This window comes from Magallana gigas, chromosome 4, assembly GCF_963853765.1.
Source record: "Magallana gigas chromosome 4, xbMagGiga1.1, whole genome shotgun sequence".
Lineage (NCBI taxonomy): Eukaryota > Metazoa > Mollusca > Bivalvia > Ostreida > Ostreidae > Magallana > Magallana gigas.
In genome coordinates, this window is record NC_088856.1 from 7,541,594 (window position 1) to 7,555,620 (window position 14,027).

General features: G+C 33.4%; 3 protein-coding genes across 3 annotated transcripts; 1 reads left to right on the top strand and 2 right to left on the bottom strand.

Annotated features, from left to right (window-relative positions):
- Nucleotides 1-1,998: 1,998 nt before the first annotated feature.
- Nucleotides 1,999-5,623, bottom strand: LOC105331746 (uncharacterized). The gene is made up of 3 exons (XM_011434072.4): nt 4,921-5,623; nt 4,492-4,620; nt 1,999-2,996 (listed from the first exon to the last, which is right to left on the bottom strand). Exons 1-3 carry the CDS (start codon nt 5,339-5,341, stop codon nt 2,593-2,595), a joined length of 954 nt encoding a protein of 317 aa, XP_011432374.3. The 5' UTR covers nt 5,342-5,623; the 3' UTR covers nt 1,999-2,592.
- Nucleotides 5,624-7,254: 1,631 nt separating this feature from the next.
- LOC136269433 (uncharacterized) lies at nt 7,255-10,304 on the bottom strand. Its single transcript, XM_011434073.4, has 3 exons — nt 9,857-10,304; nt 8,877-9,005; nt 7,255-7,737 (listed from the first exon to the last, which is right to left on the bottom strand). Exons 1-3 carry the CDS (start codon nt 10,275-10,277, stop codon nt 7,340-7,342), a joined length of 948 nt encoding a protein of 315 aa, XP_011432375.3. The 5' UTR covers nt 10,278-10,304; the 3' UTR covers nt 7,255-7,339.
- Nucleotides 10,305-12,958: 2,654 nt separating this feature from the next.
- Nucleotides 12,959-13,555, top strand: LOC117682901 (C-type lectin domain family 10 member A-like). The gene has a single exon (XM_034451508.2). The coding sequence runs from the start codon at nt 12,959-12,961 to the stop codon at nt 13,553-13,555; it is 597 nt and encodes a 198-aa protein (XP_034307399.2).
- The last annotated feature ends 472 nt before the right edge of the window (nt 13,556-14,027 follow it).

The following is a 14,027-nucleotide window of genomic DNA, read 5'->3' on the forward strand; positions in this document are numbered from 1 at the left end:
TTTTTTCTTTCACAAAGAACTTCGGTGTCTTCATATAGAAATGGTAGATTTCCATCAGATACAACATATTTCAAAAAATCATCAGTTATGTAATCGTTTCTGACACCCGTTCTTGCATTTAAATCTCCTGTAACATATACAGAACCCATATTTTTATATTTACTTATTGACTCCTCTAATAATTGGAATATACAGGTATCAATATTAAAATGTTCATAAAAAAACACTGCTTTCAGGAGGTAAATAACACATAGCAATGTAGATATTTTTGTTTTCAGCATTTATTAAAATTTTACACCATATAATGCTGTCGTATATATTTTCAACAATACTAATATATGGAGATAGGTGTGGTTTACAATAGATAACAATACCCCCACCTTTAATTGATTGTCTTGGAAAAATACACTTTTCATAGCCATCTATGTCTACAACATCTCCAGGAGCAAGCCAGCATTCACTAAGGAAGATTATGTCGTATCCATTTATAATTGAATGGAATTCGGGATTGTTTATTTTATCATGAAGCGACCGACAGATATTCCAAGATATAAACGACAAACACCTGTTGTTCCGTACCAAATGTTTGAAATAAGAGAACACACCCTGTGGACATGTTTGGAATCCAAAACTTAAAACCCATTCGAAGCCAGACATTTGAGCCCTAGGTGTTTCAGGCTATTGATTATGACATAATGGTTTTTCAAATTTAGTTAACATTGAATTTGTTTGTTAAATAATTAGATTATTTAACTCATTAAATGATAATTGATACATTAATTATTCCAATAAGAATGGACAATTTAAAAATTAAAAGATCAGGGATATTTTCAAATACATGGGCTTTGTCAAATTGGGAAAAGTCTTGAGTAGATAATAGCACCTAATCCTACCTATCCTTTCTTTTTGGAGGTCCATGTTGCTCTGCTTTGAATTTGTATTTCGTTTTATGGATTTTTAAGACGGTTGACGGTTTGTTATTGTCATTTTTTCATTGAATCACTGTAAAAGTATATATTTTTAAAAACATTAAGTAATATAACATTACTTCAGTGATCTTTAACCACTCTTCTTAACTTGACATTGTAGCATTGATAGTATGGGGAACAATGGTTTGTGTACAGCTTCATGTTAACATGCACATCAATGGTTAACTGAAAGAAATTGAAATTCATTGGAATAAGATGCCTTCTTCGAACGTTAAACGATATTTCCATTACATATAATTGACAATTTGGCCATTTACACATTATTTTCAATTACATCAACATTTGTAATTAATTACACTCAATAACCATTACAAATGACCAATACCCTATCCTTATATGGATTAAAAATGCGGCCAAAAATTTCACTATCTGTTTTGTGCCTGAACTAGGTGGGTTCAGAACTCGAAATATCACTCAAAAAGAGGGTGATTGACCCCCCCCCCCATTAGTTGGCGATTATTTGCATGTATAGATATTAACCTACAAATCCTATGGTAGTTTATGGCAGTTGCTCGGGACTGGAGCGTTGTGCTGGACCCGTTAAAGTGAAAAAAAAATGGCAATTTATCAGAAAAGTTTGGCTATTCTATGAAGTGCAAGATGTAGGTTGTACTTATTTTATTCTGGAATGTTTAAAAATTCTCAAGAGCCAGGACCATGTGTCCCCTGCAGGTAAACCAATTTCAGCAAATTAAAAAAATCCACTGAAATATTAAATGACATATATGATCACTATCTGCGAAAATAAATAAAAAACTATCCTCTGCCGCCGGAAAAATCTGTATATCAACTACGTGTTGATATCAGTATCTTTTCTTATTATTTCGCTTCTGCATTTGTTTTTGTTTTTCTAAAGTTTTGGTTTGCATAATAATTATATAGGCGTGCTATTGGTAACCTTTTCACTCAATAATATCCTTGGTGGAACTAAAAAGAGGAAAACCAATATTTAAATGACATCGTTTTGTTAGTTAAATTATCTGAGAAAACATGAACCAAAGATTACGGGTAGCAGAAGAAACAAGTATTAGGAGCATGTCTACGATTTGAGCTGCAACGTTAATGTTTTTATCGCATTACTAGGGTATTTCTTATTCTTCCAAAATTTGAATGTCAGATATTAAGTTAAAAGTGAGATACAGAGCTCACAATCCTTTCTTATGTGCACAAATACCAGAGGCTTTTGCTAGTTTACTATGAACACAAAAAAAACTCCACTGTTTTTAGTGTTTGTAGCATTCAAATTTATTTTACACGTGGAATTTTATTCATCATTCCGAAACGACATTTATGTATATAACAAAAAATACTAAGCTGTATTTTGCTTAAAACTCGACGACTGACACTCATATTTGAGTTGACGATTTGAAATGCGTTAATAAAACCTTGTACAAATTGAAATGAAAATTTAATTTCAGCCTAATTCGTGACCTTGTCCCTATAAGTATAATATTTCTAGTTTTATAGGTTATGTGACATAATATAACGCATACATTTCACCTAATTTAGTCACTGCATACAGTACATAGTTTTTGTTTGGCATTATCACATTCTTAGCTCCTTTCCAATGTGTTTCATGATCATGATTTTTGGATTATCCGTGTTAGCTGGAAATCAGAAATCCTGATAAGGTTGTTTTTCCTCGTAATTCAATTCTCTTGCTACCTCCATCGTATGAATCTTTAGCCCATACTTTTGACCCCTTTTCTATGTGTTGTACAGAGAATGAACTACCATAAGACGGAACACCAGATTGAGGAAAACAAGCAGCATGTCCTATGAGACTTCCGTCCCTCACCAAATTAACAATTTTCGTGCCTATGTCAACACATTCAATACCCAAATAGAAGCCATAGAGGCCGGTTCGGTCTGCTGTAAAGACGCCTGTATTTGGGTCAAAGAGAGACCCGATATTACTGTAGACGTGTGGAAGTATGATGGTGCCGGGGGCGTCAAAGGATCCATCAACGTATGCTGTAAATCCGGGTTTTTCTTGATGAACATGTACTATAAAATAAATAAAGGTGCCATTGACTGCATATTGTTTCAAGAAAGTTACAGTCTAGTTTTGATTTGTTTATTACATAAGACTCAATTATTAACTCAATACTAGTATATAGCACTAAGGTTCAAATACATCAGAAGTGTTGTAAGACCAAAAAACTGTTGACTAGAAGAACTAGATACATGTATATAAATACAAAACAAAAGAAGCCTCCAAGCCATGATAATTCTCAAACTAGAAACATATCAAAAAATAATATCAATTTACAGGCATACAAAAGTGGTGTATAAAAAAGACCTTCAACCTGAAAGGTCGAGGCACCTGTGTAAGCTAGAACAGACAAACACTTGACCAAGGCGCACGTCCATTTTAAGTGAATTTTAAAAAACAAAGAATTGGCAGTGCAAAGTGCTCAAAGTATCCGTATATCATAACTGGACAAATTGCTTCAATCTGGTTATATTAAGGTCTAAAATGGAATTGGTCATTTGCAAAATAAAAACAATCAATTCTCCTAAGGGACAAAGAAGAAAATATTAACACTGCCGGATGACTATGTCATATTTCGTTCTATAGGACACCTTTATCTATATGTGACCTACTTTCTGTCTAGTTTTTCATCTTTAACATTTATCCACATTGATATCGACAAGTGTCCCATACCACCGTAACGTGTTTTCACTCATAAAAAGATTCGTTTATCTTTTGCTTCATCAAAAACAAAATAAGTGTATACAGTAGAACATTTCCTAAAATACAGTGTACCGTATAAATCATGGAGATAATTTAATTTTCTGTAATTTCTGTTCTAGAAATTTTTTTTAATTTATTTTGTTTGTCAAAAAAAAAAAGAAATGTTTTATTAATAAAATTAAAGGGACTTGGACACGATTTTAGATATTTTTTTCTTTTATATATATATATATATATATATATATATATATATATATATATATATATATATATATATATATATATATAAATATAAATATATATATATATATATATATATATATATATATATATATATACTTGCACATTTTGAATGATTGACCAAATTTGAATGTAAGAAATCAAGTTATAAGAGAGATACATAGGTAAGAATTCATTGTTTTTTGTATACAAAGCACGAGTCTAATATTTGTTTGCAAATAATGTAAAGTATGAAATTGCCATTTCTTTGACAAAAATGACTCGTGGAAAACAAGATTAACTTATTCAATGTGTTTATGAATAATATTATCAACAGAAGAAAGCATTATTAGATTGAAACTTATACCAATCAAACACATATGGAAACAATAACAAGGCTCGGGCTTTGTTTACAAAAGAAAGGATTTCAAACCCTTATCTTGCTTATAACTCAATATTTACTTTCAAATTTTGACAAAGCATTACAGATACCCATATTAATCATTCTAAACATTAAAATGAAAAAAATGAAATTCAAATTTGAGCTCAAATCGTGTCTAAGTCCCTTTAAATTCCCATAAATACCAAATAAATCATGGAGATCATTCTGGGTATGTGACAGATTCCTTGAGAAACTTCCCTGGGCGGCAAGAATGTTGGAGATGTGTTCTTTAATATTGTGGATATCGTTCTTCATTGGCAAAAGTGAAAGATCTAAAAGAGAGCATAATTGATTTTGAAAAGGGTGTAAAACAAGGTGGTAAAGAATGTTGATTAATGGATCCTATAAACTTATCACAAGAATTTTACATTTTAAACGTGATTAATTATCATTTAAATAACTTATACCAAAAAGGAGATAATTTGTAAATCAATATACTCAATAGTTAAATTAAAATTAACTTTTTATGTTTTTGCTTTGTGCTTTTTTAATGCATGTATCAGTTTGAAAACTAAAAGACAGCATATGTTAGTCGATCGATTATCCACAGTAACTACATAATCGTTACTTACTTTTCATATCTTCAACGTTTGTCTTTAATTGTTCATGATCAGTGGTCAGATTCTGTAACGAGTCGTTTAATTGTGAACTAAAAGCGTTGCAGAACTCCTCCTTTGTTTCGAGAGACAATACTGAGGCAATTTGTTGATGGAGAATCTGCTGTAAAGATTCCAGTTTCTTCTCTTGTGTCGATAATTTCGTCTCTAACTGGATGTTTTTTGCAATGTAGGTCTGTTTCTCTGCTTCAAGTGCATTGACCTTAGTTTGGAGGTCGTTAACACGTTTGTCCAGTTCCACGACGAGTTGTGCAAGAGTCTGGGGGAGAACAGCGCCATCTGGTGAGCTAGTTGTACCAGTATGAACGTTACCATTCAGTAGTCCAGCAATAGCTTGGACAAAAAACGCAGTTACTAAAACCACAGAAAATATCATCTTGAGTTGAGAACGTGGCCTGTTGACTTGTGGTCCTTGCTCCTGACTCTTAATCTATGTAAAACCCAAGTTTATCAGTTTGACACAGACGATAGGGTATCCTAGCAAAGGAGTTATGAAACGGCGAATATGAAAATTGATTCTAACTTATGTTGTTTTTTATTTACACATCCAAACACTTCACGTTTACCATTCTGACTCTTAAATTTTTTTTAAGAGAATATTGTGTTGTGGTCATCTCTAGGTTTGGAGATGCAGACCCGAACTCTTTGCGGTTTTTTTCTGTGTCAGCTACTTGTGATAAATATGTACCACTGTGACCAAAGGGTGAAGATATCATCTCTAGTTTTTACGATTTAGGCCTTTCGATCGAAAGGTAGAATTTTTGTATGATTCAGAGACCGATTTGTTAAATCCTCTTTTGATAAATAGAGTATTCTTCATTTGTACAGCCTCGAATCTCAAATACTTAGGGTTTCAATATCACCGTTTTTCTTAATTGTTTACAACTCTCACTCTTAAAATTTCAGTCCCCAAGGTATTTAATGTTTCCGATCCGAATATTTTTTTTCAGTTTGGCCCAGAAACTTCCAAGAAAAAGGAGGTGAATATATCATCATTTTTTCACAGTGGTAGAGTTTGCCACTATACTCTGTCTCACAATATCTATGCAGACATTTTTTTAAGTATTTGATATTCAGAAATACCTCAAGGTCAAACAATGTTTATTCAATAGAATAATTTTTTTTCCTGTAAAACGACCTCTAGCTTGTCTGATTCCAATAAACAGCTCAAAATAATACGTATACCTGGATCTTACATTGAAATTACAAAATTGTACCCCCGATGATAATGTTTTAAACTATGCCTGAGTACTATCGAATGGAAAAAAGATGTCATCATAACCCCATTATTATTCTCCTTTAGAAATTTGTTTTTATTCCCTTGAATTTTTCCGGATAAAATCAGATGACGTGTCAATAAGAAATTCTAAATCTTTTCCATGCTATCATTTTATATCGATCTGTATTAATGGGTATGTCTGAAATCTTCAGGAAGTTACAGAATAGTACATACACGTATGATAGTTTGAACCATCTGTACAATGCAATGTAAAGTTTATACAATATAATATACTTCATGCTCATATCTATATATTGATGGATATTGAAATAACAGAACTTTCGGAGAAATATGCGGCCATTTTGTACATTGGATAATCAAAAATGTAAACATTTATTGAACTGGCTTGTTTTTGGCAAAAATTGCCCAAAACTATGATAAAATTCCATAAATATTAGGCCGCCTTTCATCGTTTTAAAATCTTGAATTTAAGTCTGGCTCTGCGCCGTTCTAAATGATTAAAAAGGTGATGAAATCAGCCTCTTTTGTTCTCATTTCTCTGCATTTACTTTTGTTTTGCCTCGGAATAGAATGTCTCGGCGTCATTTGATGATTCGCGTCGCGTGATTGCCTTCTAAATTTCTTTACACGGCCAGCGTCAAAATTTATACGGCAACATGGCGGATGTAACATTATTTGAGTTAATGTTTTACACAAACGATCAACCATACCTTTAATTTTTAAGCCCCAAAATATTTAGAGTGACTCCCCTTTGCCCGTGACGTAATAAAACGATCCTATATACAATGGCATCCAGGTTTGCCTTCTATGGACTTTACCTTCCCCACAAATTTCTGAAGTAATATTGTTTTTCTAGAAGTTTGCACTTTAATATAAGCGCTCATATCATGACCTTTCCACATCATGATATCCTTGCATTGTTTGGATGCATGAAAATGAGGAGAAAACATCGCTTAATACTGTTTGATGATATAGGTGTTCTTATCCATTGTGCATCCAACATGATATATTTTAGAAAAATTGCTGGAAACAACTAACAAACATTCATATAATATGCTCTAGACCAATATATTTTGTTGATATTCAAAAGTTATGTCGTAGGCAACTGCTAACATGTATATTGATTTCAATCTGTTAGCTTGAAATAAGAAATCCCGATAAGGTAGTTTTTCCTCTTAGTTCAATGTCACCTGAATCGTATGCGTTTTTAGCCCACACTTTTGACCCTTTCTCTATGTGGTGGACAGAGAATGTACTACCAAAAGATGCAAGACCTGCTTGGGGAAAACAAACAGCGTGTCCTATAAGACTTCCGTCCCTCACCAAATCAACAATTTTCGTGCCTGTGTCAACGCATTCAATACCCAAATAGAAGCCATATAGCCCGCTGCGGTCTGCAGTGAAGACGCCTGTATTGGGGTCATAGAGGGATCCGGTATTGCTGTAGACGTGTGGAAGTATGACGGTACCGGTAGCGTCAAAGGAGCCATCAACGTATGCTGTAAATCCGGGCTTTTCTTGGTGGACATGTGCTATAAAATAAAATAAATACAGGTGCAAATGTTTGTATTTGGTCCGAAAATAAGTTAAACGTCAAATCAGAATTGGCAATTATATCTGTATATTTATTTCTTAAATAGTTGGTCTTGGGAAACGGGTTTTACGGAATAAAAGCTAATGCTTATTCCAAGTGGAAAAGTTTGCGTATTGAACATAGGGACAATTTACCCTCTTCTCCCTCTCCAACTGTATTTCTATAAACCAAGAGTATTTTGGTGTATATCGCAATTTTATGTCGTAACCTCGTAAAATTTCCATTTAATAAACTACCGGTATTTTAAATGAATAATAAAATATTTATCTTATAATATTTATTTAACTCCTTTTACCTGCGTGCAAAAGATATTTGGAAGTTCTTTTTATTCTCTCATACGATTACCTTTTAAGTTCCGTTAATATAAAGCATATGATGAAAGTTATATTACTTTGACGGAGCATTGATCAGTTTAATAGCTAAAACGAGTAGCAAATAAGCTTGTTATCAAACCATTATAACCTTGTATATATTTTTCACCAGGTACAGTCAAACACTTGATCAGTACTTATATACACTGGCTTTGAATTAAAAATAAGATATAATTGCATGCACCGCGTTCTAGGAAAGTGCATAATCATACGTGGACAATTTTCTTTAAATTATAAAGATCTATCTTCGGCTTTGACTGTAGCAAAGTGAATAACATTTGTTTTCTTGGGGTTTCTCCACACTTTCTAGATATGGAAAGCTTTTTCAGCTATTTAATATTTCTGTTTTTCCCGAAAGTTTCTTTTCTCAAATTAATTTTAAATTGTGCATTTGTTTAAATAAATGACATTTAAAAAAATGATTTTTATATTATTTTAAGAAATTCTTTTAGAAAATTTCCAAAAAGTGTTGATGGCCCTTATTGGACTCCCATCTAATGACAGACCTAATGCCGTGCATTGGTTAGTTTCCAGTAATAGGGAAATATGCTTATTTTTGAAATTGAAAATATCATACAAACCATATAAATCGTGGAGTAAGTTCAACGTTCTGTTGTTTTTATTGATAAAAAAAATATTTTTCATATTTTGTCAAAAAAAAAAACCCTAGAATTTTTCATTAATTGAAGTACAATTCCTGTCATACCGTATAAATCATGAAGATCGTTCTGAGCATGTGACAGATTCCCTGAGAGACCTCCCTTGGCGGCCAGAATGTCGGAGATGTGTCCTTGCATATTGTTGATATCATTCTTCATTGGCAGAATAGTAAAGTCTAAAAAAAATGTAGTTACACTGTACAAACTTTCTCAAGTTCTTCCCAGGTAATTCAAAATACCGATATTTTTTTAATACAAGAAAATAATTGACGCAAGCGACCGCAACCCGTTTGTTTTTCTAGACCAAAAAGAAAAAAAATAAGACAGAAAAATTGGAATATGAAGTTATAAAAAAATATATATAATTTTCCACTACATCGAATATCCACTCACAAATTCGATGTAAAGAACCATAACTAACTCTCTCTCTCTCTCTCTCTCTCTCTCTCTCTCTCTCTCTCTCTCTCTCTCTCTCTCTCTCTCTCTCTCTCTCTCTCTCTGGGCCAAAATTCGGTGCGAAAACCCAATGTCTGGTTGAAGTAGACACTCAAATTTTATTTCAGCAGAAACACGGCAGGTATTTTTTAGTGTCTTAACGATCTCTGATCCTCAGCAATGTTCGATAACTCTTAATTATCCGGAATTTTTATTCGTATCTTAAAGTCTTGAAGTATTAATATTATACGCATAGCCTTTGGCTCCACGGAGACCTACTACCTTGGGTTAAACGGGTTCAAGCAACCGGTACAGTACAAGTGTTGTTGTTTTTTTATAATTTGATCACAACTTGCACACGTTATTTATACCATTATATTCATCGTGGCTAAAATTGCAAAAAACTTTGTAAAAAGCGTGGAAACCTTAAATTTTTTTTTTAATTTTATTTCATTTCAAAGTTTGAAGGATAAATGACATTTTTATGAAGAAAAAAAACAACTTTGAGGCTAAGGATCAGAGAGACTTTCAATAACTTGTGTATCGATTGACTAATCCATACAAATAGTAAATAATTGTTACATATACGTACTTTTTACAACGTCCAAGTTTGATTTCAGTTTTTCATGGCCATCAGTCAGATTCTGTAACGAGTCGTTCAATTGAAAACTCAAAGTTCTACAGACATCCACCTCTGTTTTAAGAGACATCAGTGATGCATTTTGCTGTTGGAACATCCGCTGTAAAGACTCCTGTTTCAGCCGCTGTGTCAATACTTCTGTCTCTAACTGAGTGTTTTTTACAATGTAGTCATGTTTCTCTGTTTCAAGGGCATTGACCTTAGTTTGGAGGTCGTTAACACGTTTGTCCAGTTCCACGACGAGTTGTGCAAGAGTCTGGTGGAAAACAGCGCCATCTGGTGATCTAGTTGTATCAGTATGAACGTTACCATTCAGTAGTCCAGAAATTGCTTGGACAAAAACGGCCGTTACTAAAACCACAGAAAATATCATCTTGAGTTGAGAACGTGGCCTGTTGACTTGGTTGACTTAACCTATACCCGTATTATCGAGGTGTATCTTATTTAACACAAATAATGGGGTATCATAGCTAGAAAGTTATGCTAGAACGTAAAAAAAGATAATACAAAAGAGTATTGACATTTTTTTCACATTTCAATACTTCAGCAACAAGTGTGTAGTAATGTTTCATATAAGCATTTATATATCGTCGTTAGTTTTGACAAACAAAAAAACTGCCTCTCGCAAACACATAATTCACGTATTAATTATGACTGTTTAAACTTATTGTGTAACGTTACAAAACATTAATCAAGACAGATTGACATTCCATTGAAAAACGCGTTTGTTTAAATAAGTATAAAAATTCACGAGTAGACTGATAGTTTAAACTTTTCTAGGACTGCAGAGTAAAGTGCATTAGTGTCAAGTCTTTTCGTATACTCGTATAGATCTGTTAACGTTATATCTGGATAATGTCAAGTTGATTGATATGAAAGTTAAGGCGGATAATCTTTACTGGCCATGCAAGTGTTTCTTTCAGTGGTTTAGATCAGCAGAGGTATTCGTAGCAATCTGATGAAGATGATTCAGCAATTAAATTCGATGTATGTTGGACGTGAAAATTGTCACCAACTCACTCGTGTAATTCTATATTAAACCATTTGCCGAATATGATCTGAATGCTGATGTCCTTGAAAAACATTGTACTCTATTTGTCTTTGCCAAGACTGTAGCCTAACTAATTCTTTTTCGGCATGATATCAAGTATACCAATACTCTAGCTAGTCAACATTGTAGCTCCATCGTTTTGTTCACGCAAAGCAAGCGTCATTCCATTCAACAATTATAGAGGGAATCCGGAAAAAGACATTTTGTAGATATTTATAGATTAAGTAGAACAAAAGATGTTTATATGGTCTTTAGGAGTGTCTTTAAATCTGCAATACGTGATTTCTTTAACGTGAATGCTTATTTTAAGATTTTAATGAACAAAAATGAAAATTGGTGTATTGGACACTTGTAAAATGCTTAAAATTTGAATAAACTTCATATTTGTTAATCACAGTAAAATAGCTACTGCAAATTTTATAATCATAGTACTGAAGTACCGATAGCCGGGCTTTTTAAATGTGTCCTTTTACATGCATATTGTGTAGTAAAGAGATTGTTTGTACATAGACTCGATTGTTTGTACTCGATTGTTTGTACATAGACTCGATTGTTTGTACATAGACTCGAGTGTTTGTACTCGATTGTTTGTACATAGACTCGTTTGTTTGTACATAGACTCGATTGTTTGTACATAGACTTGATTGTTTGTACATAGGTAAATCACTGCTCTGTGCATCACCAAGTCCTCTCAGTGTGAAAAGATCTAGTATACCAAAATTATATGTCATGGTGATAAGAAATTAAGGCGAAATCCGGAACCAAGAAAAGAAAGATCGATCTCAAGTTGATATACCCGAGAAATAATCAAAGTGCTGAAGTTCAGAGAGCCGGACTATTTCGATGCATTCACACTGACCCTTCTCTCTCTCTCTCTCTCTCTCTCTCTCTCTCTCTCTCTCTCTCTCTCTCTCTCTCTCCAAAGTTTAATATCGGCATAGTGTCAAAGAGCGATTAAATTTTTAAGCGCATATTTACAAAAATATGACTGTCTGTCTAGTAGAAAAAAAATCAACGTATATCGGATTTCCTATTTACAAAAATATGGCTGTCTAGCTGTCTAGTAGAAAAAAATCAACGTATATTAAATTTTGAAACAAATTCATGTGCAATTGAATACCAAATAAATGCTTTGTAAAGTAGTACGTGGAATTTCATTCCATTGTGTATGTGCCCCAAATGCATGATCTCGTTGATAAATCGCACGGCAATCAATTTATTTTAAAAAACATTCTTCGCTGTTATTTGCCAAAATAAAAACTCAAAAGATGTGACAAAACATGGATCTATTAGTAACATCATTGTTTTGGTATAGCGAAAGCTTTTAGTTTTCTTTTTCCTTTTTTTGTTTGTTTGTTTGTTTTTTTTTTTTTCTGTTTACTTTTAAAGTAACGCTATTTATAGTAATATTTGCGATTTGCCTGCCTGTAGCCATGATTTGATCTGCTTTCAGCAATCTGAGAACATTCATATTCTTTTTAATAGCATCCCAAGGGCTAAGTCTTATAAACACATTTGCAGAAGATTTGTAAGACGATTATGTCACAAAAGGAGATTTTTGTGTAACTGCAACTTACTGGATTTTTTTTTAAAATTACGGTGCTCAGCTGTATATAATATAGTGCCTGGAATAATCTGACTTTAGACATATTGTCGTTTGCGAAATAATCTGAGGGTTTTAAAATAAAAGTGCAGATGAAAAGCCGCTCGATGTAACTGCTAGTAATTAATACGATGTACAGCTCTAAATCTATCTTTTCTCAAATGAGACATATATAAAGCTTTCTCACTGTTTTTACTGTTATGGTTTTAGAGAAATTTAGCAACATCTTGATTGAACTCGATGGCTCTATTTGTATATACTGGGTTCCAAACGATAACAAATAAAGAGTCCTGAGGGGATTTAATAGATAAAAGGCAGAAAAAAATGTTCCATTTTCTATGTTAGCTCTTAGAGATTTGAGGGTCTTAAACATCGAAATCGACCAATTTAGATCAGAGCCATGCTAAAAGGTTTGCTTTTGATTTCTGTTCTTCTTGTTGCAAGAATTGATGTTTCCAGCGAGTTTCTGGTAAATCCTGGAGATGCTTCAGAAATACTGGCAGAAATTGGACAAATAAAGGAAGCTGTTTCCACATTGACCAATCAGGTCAGATCTTTGTGTGGATGTGCGTCCACCCTGGCGCCGCGTTGCCCGGATGGCTGGACTATGTTTGATAAATCCTGTTACTATTTTGGCGTTGTTCCGAAGACCTGGCAAGACGCTGAGGTTGCCTGCGAGAGAATGAGCGGACATCTTGCAGCGGTTCACTCCGCCGAAGAGGAGAAATTCATCCTGGATTACGTCAAACGTGAGAGGAATGATCTCGTAGATTTGTCGCATGGTTACACTTGGATTGGTGGCCACGATTTCTTGGTAGAAAGCAAGTGGATGTGGATCACCGACGAATATTTCAATTATACAAACTGGAGAGCGGGAAACCCGAACAATGGCAATGGCGGAAACGAGGACTGCCTTGACATCAGTGGTGACGGTTGGAACGATAACGTCTGCTCCAGTAGACTGAACTACGTCTGCGAACGGAAAACGTTCTATTGACGTAGTACATATAAACCTTTTAATGATCCAATTAGCACTGGAATGTATTGGCTATTGAAGGAGATTGTATTTTTGATACATAAAATATGAAAGTTGTTCAACGTTTTCATGGACTTTTGATGAAAATGAGTTTCAGTGTAGGGGTTATTAAAGAGACGTTTGTTTGCTATTTTAGGCATGAACGTCATTAGAATATTTTTACATTTGTTAAAATATGTACAAAACGATAAATGTGTTTTTAAAAATGACTTATAATTACTTTTACCTTTTTTTTCATCGGATTGAAAACTTTACGAAAACTGTCACTTCATTTTCAGATTGAATTAACATATCTTACATCATACATGACATATTTTTAGAATGGATACGGTAAAATAAATGTATTTGTTATATTCAGTAGTATATTCTCACTATATAACTCTATATAGACGAATAGTCAATAATTGTAATATCAGCTCGTCCGAAAAATATT